The sequence below is a fragment of the Tupaia chinensis genome, unplaced genomic scaffold (genome assembly GCF_000334495.1).
Source record: "Tupaia chinensis unplaced genomic scaffold, TupChi_1.0 Scaffold144472_1, whole genome shotgun sequence".
NCBI classification, from domain to species: domain Eukaryota; kingdom Metazoa; phylum Chordata; class Mammalia; order Scandentia; family Tupaiidae; genus Tupaia; species Tupaia belangeri.
Genome location: NW_006204331.1, coordinates 944,089 through 950,405, shown reverse-complemented (window position 1 = coordinate 950,405; position 6,317 = coordinate 944,089). Strand labels below are relative to the sequence as shown.

At 61.3% G+C, this 6,317-nt stretch overlaps 1 protein-coding gene across 2 annotated transcripts in view; it reads right to left on the bottom strand.

Moving 5' to 3' along the window:
- The window catches only part of TPD52L2 (TPD52 like 2), a 22,767-nt gene that overhangs the window by 10,053 nt on the left and 6,397 nt on the right, over window positions 1–6,317 (bottom strand). Inside the window, exons 3-5 of one of the 2 annotated variants that reach the window (XM_006167077.3) lie at window positions 5,357–5,505; window positions 4,479–4,538; window positions 3–66 (exon numbers count right to left, since the gene is read on the bottom strand). In XM_006167077.3, coding sequence (XP_006167139.1) covers window positions 3–66; window positions 4,479–4,538; window positions 5,357–5,505 — 273 coding nt within the window. The remainder of the gene's footprint in view (window positions 1–2; window positions 67–4,478; window positions 4,539–5,356; window positions 5,506–6,317) is intronic. The other variant, XM_006167078.3, reaches the window with a different exon arrangement.

Genomic DNA, 6,317 nt, shown 5'->3' with positions numbered 1-6,317 from the left:
ACGGTGGACAGGGCAGCTGACGTCTTCTGTCCTGCCTGCGAAAGGGTCTCCTGAGTCTTCTTGTAGCTGGAAGACACACAGTCGACTGACCCACCCACAAGGGTACAAACACACAGGCCAAGAAACAGCTCAAGAGACCTAGAGAGGAGGGCACGGGAGCAGTCGGAGAGCTGGTGCACACCCGCAGCGCCCAGTGGGGGCGCCCCACCCAGGGCACTGCAGCAGAGGAGCAACCCTTGTCACCAAGGCTCCCGGGCCTGCTCGCCCAAACCTCCTTGGCCACTTCTGCACTCTCACAGCATCTCTGACCACTTGGACCACGCGACACTGGCCTCCTGTGGAGGCGGCCCTGGAAGCCTGGGGCCTGGCTGTATATCCAGGCAGCGGTGCCAAGCAGCAAGAGCCCCTGGGGCCCCGACTGGCCAGCACGTGCCACAGGCATCCCTCCCTCTCACCTCAGCCGTTCCTGAGGGCTGCAAGCACAACGCTGGCACCTGGTGAGGGCACTCACCTCACGGTGCAGCTGCACACCCAGCGGGAAGCCCCGTCTGCAGAGCGACAGCCACCAGGCTCGCCCACCTGCCAGCTTCACCCTGCAGGGTGGTCTGGCTGCTGCGAGGACCACCACTTCCACCCACAGCCGTGTGCTCTGGCATCGGCAAGAGAGAGCTGCAATGGCGGGTGACAGGGACCCGTGGCAGCTCCAGCACACCAGGTCTCAGCTCCTCAGCCAGCCTGGCAAACCCCGAGGGGCTGTGGCTCAGACAACGGGCATCCTGAAGACACGCAGGCTCCAGACAAAGCCACAACCCCCAGGTCACCACTCCCTGCAGGAGGCCCCCCATGAGGGCCTGCTGCCCCCACCCCTCCCACCACAGCCTGAAACCGTCTAGGAATGCCATCATAGGGTAAGGGTGAGTCTGGGAGCACACCCTCCCCTGCAGCCTCCTCAGGGGCCTCAGCAGCCCCAGAGCGCCAGCCCAGCCATAGTCGGACAGGACACTTCCCTTGCAGAGCTCAGCACAGTCGCTGCTCGCAGGCACGAGGAACTGACGGCAGCCGCACATCAGCACCGGGGCAGAGTACCCAGCTTGGCCCTCCTGGAACAGCAGACACCATTCGCGGGTGGTTACAAAAAAGTGCCTGAAGCAGAGGCTTAAAGAAGAGCCCCGTGGAAGGGCCACCAGTACCCAACAGGTGCAGGGGAGGAAGCGGAAGTCTGGGTCGCCTTGAGAATGAGGGGTCCGGGGGACAGTAAGACGGGACGAGGACACCCACAGAGGAGACACACTCAGGCCCGTGGGCCCCACGGCCCGCACCATGCTGGGTATGGAACCGGGAGGCCACAAGTGAGTCTTCTTCAGCATCGGGAACTGCCACCCCGAGAAGCCCATGAGTGCTGCACTGGCCAGCCCCTCCACAGCAGGCACCGCTGTCCGTACTCTGGTCTCCTGGCCTCTGCTTCCCCTTCCTAGCCCCATCCTGGGTCTCAGTGGCTCCCAGGGCGGCAGGGCTGCTCCAAGGCCTCGCACTGCTGGTGAACAGGGTGGGGGGAGCCCTGACCTAGCCCCTGGAGGGTGGGGAGGGGGCCCTAGCTCACCACCTCGGCAGGGGGCACGCCAGGGGGTGCTCTGGAGCGACAGTGAGGGCAGGGCCAGCATCTGTGCTGGCAGCGAGCTACCCGGTCCCTTCTGGGAGTTTCTCTGACCACGGGAGACAGACAGGTGGGAGGTGCCCCACCAGCACAGAGCACCTGGCAAGCGCCCCGCCTCCATCGCCTTTGAGGGCTGCCCCACCCCAACTGGTGCTGGGTGGGCACGTGATCCACAACTGGCTGGCCGGAGGATCCTACCTCACACCAGGTCCAGTGAGACGCACACCTGAGCCACCCGTTAGGAACAGGGGCTCTCCTGCCAGCTGACCCTCCCCAGCCCTCCTGGGCTCGCCCTACAGCTGTGCTTCCTGACACCTTTAACTGAAGAACGCCAAGTAAGCCCCCAAGTGCAGTTATGCGGTACCTTCCTGGCCCTTGGGTTTCTGGCTCAATCTGCTTGTGAAGAGGGTACGCCGTAGGGACCAGCAGTTAGCACAATGGCTATGTCGCTGGACTCCCATGTAGTCGACCACGGTTCGAGTCCCGGACCCAGTGGCTTAAACTCATGCCGGGCGCATAGGCGTGCATGCCCAGGATCCCAAGAGGAGAATGGAGGAGAAGGGATTGCGGCGTGGCCATCCCCCCGGGGGGGTTTCTCACTTTCTAACTCTATGTCTCGCTCTCTCTCGGTCTGGCGAGCGCACACGCCTTACAGTGAAAACCTCTCCCCCCCCAAAAAAAGAAAAAAAAAAGAGGGTACACCGTGGAGGTCCTGTCACCACCCAGAGGACACAATCGCTCCCCCAAGTAAAAAGGCAGGGCAGTAGCTCAGATGCAGCTCAGTCCCACAGGACAAGGGGGCAGGACCTGCCAGCACGCGTGCTCCTGCAGCCTGGCGGGGGCACAGGCACCTGCCAGCCCTGCTCTCCGTGGCGTTCTCGCCTCCTGGAGGTGACTGCTGGAGAAGGCCCAGAGCCACAACTCCCCACCAACGGGGAGGAGGGGCAGGCGGCCAGTGCTGAGAGCCTCCCCGTCCACTGAGCCACAGCCACCCCAAAGGGCTCGGAATTCTAGGTACCCTGAGCACCCAGGGAAACCAGTTACTTGAAAAGGCAAGCCATCAGCCTCACGCCAGCTCACTTCCAGAGAGCGCTAAGGCCTCCAAAGGCGACTGACTGTCTGGGACCCAAACTGCCTGGACAACAGTCACCGCCTACTGCAGCCCCCAGCACCCCGGCCACTGCCTACCATGGCCCCTAGTGCCCTGGGGCACTCAGGGCAATGGCTGGGTGCTGAGTCCAGGCACACAGACCAGAGAGCTTCCAGACACTGCCCCACGGGACAGCAGGCGCAGAGGCTCCACGACAGCCACACACCTGGTCCCCACACCGTGTCCCCTCGCAGAGGCTCCACGACAGCCCACACACTTGGTCCCCACACCGTGTCCCCTCGCAGAGGCTCCACGACAGCCCACACACCTGGTCCCCACACCGTGTCCCCTCGCAGAGGCTCCACGACAGCCCACACACCTGGTCCCCACACCGTGTCCCCTCGCAGAGGCTCCACGACAGCCCACACACCTGGTCCCCACACCGTGTCCTCTCGCAGAGGCTCCATGACAGCCCACACACCTGGTCCCCACACCGTGTCCTCTCGCCTGGACACCGGATGCTGTGCCCAAGCTTTGTGACAACCACAAAAGCACCTCCCCCCACAAGAGACAAAAAGCCCTACAGAGGTGGTCTCTGAACACCCCCTGCCTGGCTTTAAGAAGCTGCGTTCAGAGTGGAGCATGGGCAAACAAGGTGCTTCGACGGGTTTACGGGCCTCACAGTGGTGGGTCACTGGACAGTGTCAGGGACGCCACGTGTCCACACCCGTCTGTTCTCTGCCAGTGCTGTGACAGGCAGCACAGGAACCTCAAGACCTCACCAGCACAGCCTGCACCACGCCGCCACTGAAGAACACCCTATGGGGCGAGCGGGTGGCATGGTGGTTGAGGCTGCTGGATTCCCACATGACCGACCACACCCAGTGGCCTGAAAATCGTGCTAGGCATGTATGTGTGTGGCTCCAAGATCCCAGGAGGAGAATAAAGTAGGGACTGCAGCATGGCCAACCCCCCTGGGGGGGCTTTCTTTTCTTTTTTTTCTTTTTTTGGAGAGGTTTTTTGCTATAGGGCGCATGCGCTTGCCAAACAGAGAGAGAGACAGAGAGAGAGACAGAAAGCGAGAAATCACCCCCCAGGGGGGATGGCCACACCGCAATCCCTTCTCCTCCATTCTCCTCTCAGGATCTTAGGCACGCACGCACATGCACCCGGCATGAGTTTTAAGCCACCGGGTCCGGGCCGCGAACCACAGTCGACTACGTGGGAGTCCAGCAACACAGCCGTTACGTAACTGCTGGTCCCTGTGATCTCTCACTCTCCCTCTCGCTATCTCTGTATGGTGAGCGCACACGACCTATGGCAAAAACCTGAAAAAAAGAACCACGCCTACAGTCCAAGTGAGGCTTGAGCACTGCCCCCACCCCGACCCCACCACAGGCAAGCTTTCAGGTGACAAAAAGAAGACAAGAAAACCTAAAAACCCCTGAACGAAAATTCGCCACCATCAAGACCAGGCTAGATGGCGGCAGCCAAGTGGTCCAAGGGCCCAGCTCCCAGCTCAGGCTCCTCACCCACCGGGCAGGGAGGGCGGGGAAGGGAGGGGAGGCCTGCGCTGCTCAGTGCCCCCAGCTACTACACTACAGCAGTCTCACCCAACATGAGTGGAGCTGTTGAACTTAAAAACAAGAGCCAACAAGCGCCCAGCAGGTACAGAGCCCCCTGCCCTAGAGAAAGCCAGCAGAGGCACAGATAAGGAAGGGGTGCTGAACTCACAGGTCCGACTGGGTCACTTTCTCATTCCACTCTCCAAGTTTCTCAGAAGTTTTCACATAGCTAAAAACAGAAATGCTGTGGTGAATCATCTAGAAGGGCAATTTCAACTCAGGGTTCAAACTGCAGGTGAGAGTCCAGGAAGACGGAGAAACAGCAGAGTCAGGAGTCGCTGTGCGGCCGAGGAGCCAGGGGAAGAGCGCTGACGACCTCCTTCCCAGCAGAGGGGGCCGCTTGGGCGTGGGCGGGAACCCACATCCTTGCCTGACACTCTCCCTCTGGGACTCAGACCAGGACGTCCGAGGGCAGACACACGAGCTTTCTCTGAGATCTAGGCAATGCAGCTCGGCCTGTCAGAGGCAAGGACAAGGTTTCTGGAAAGAATTCCATCCCTAGCTACCCTGAAAATTAGGTTTCAGAAAAGCCCCGTGGCATGGCCAGAAGGCTATCCTCCCCAAAGTCAGGCATGGGTCACAGGAAGGCCTTGGGGTCCTGTGACTACATGGTCACATGTGGGCAAGAGTCGTGGGGCTGTGACTGTGTCACTCTCCTCAGGACTCGTGTTCATGTCGGCACGGTCATGGGGGCCCAGAGACGTGACCTCGCCAGTGCTCTCTGGAACTGGGACTGTGACACATCCATCCAGCAGCTCCCGCTCGGTGTGCCCCACCACCTCTCTTTGGCACGGCAGGCTTCGAGCCCCAAGCAAACACTGGGCAGCCCCGTGGTGGAGGGCACAGGACTGCGTGCTGGGCTGCTTCCAAACACGCCTGAGCCCCGCTGCCAGAAGCCCCCCGGCCCCAGCACACTCCCATGTGGACACGTGCCCTGGGAGCATGCCCCCAGCCAACCAGGCAGCCCCCTGCGGGGTGGGTACCTACGCAGTGGAGACCTGCACGTCATGCCAGCTCCTGGATAGGCTCTGCTTCAGCCCGCCCAGGGCAGACAGCCCCAGCCTCCTTCGCAGCTCCCCACAGTGCCTCTCCTTAGCTGCCAGGACCTGGCGCAGGGTGACAACCTCCTCTTCCACCTGCAAAGCATGCAGTAGACACCAAGAGCCATCAACACTGCAGGGCGTGACAGACATGCACGAACACACGGCATTGCTTTCCTGGAACTGTGGACACTGCCACTAAGAGACAAGACCCGTCTCAGGAACAGGGTCTGCACTTGGCACCTGCACCACCTCAGCCTGCTACCAGCACCCGACCTCATGAGAGTCATCCCAACCCGGGCGCGGGTTCTGGCAGGGCTGCCAGTCATTCTACCCAGGCCAGCCATGTGAGGCCCTCCAAGCTCCCCCCCCTGCCAGGCGCAGCGTGAGGGCAGAAGCCCTCCCCAGGCTCTAGGGAAGGCCTGCTAAACAATGGCCGAAACTGCTGGCAGCCAGGCCCCAACTGCACAGTGGACAGATGGACAGAGCCAGGTAGCTGAGAAACGGCTCTGACCACCTCTGCTCCCGAGGTCAGCTCCAAACCTTGGCAAAAAAGTCATACAAGGCAAGAAGTGAATCTCTGTGTGTTCAGGCTGAGTTGGGTAATGGAAAGATGCCAGATAATAAAGACCTGGACCTTCTCAGGTCAAATTTAAAACAGAAACAAACAAAGCAGGAAAGCGAGCTGCTCTGCGAGGCCGGCCCACGCAGGGACATTCCAGGCTTGCATCGGGGCTGCCCTGACAGGGCCGGCTGGATGGGAGAGCATCGCAGCGTGCAGGTCCTGCTGGGGACGCCGTCTCTGTGCCCTCCACTGTCCCTGCTACTCAAGGAACAAGCTGGACATAGGATCCGTGAGGACCGACCACTGGCCACCCAGCAGGCACAGCCAGTGACAGAGCGGCCCA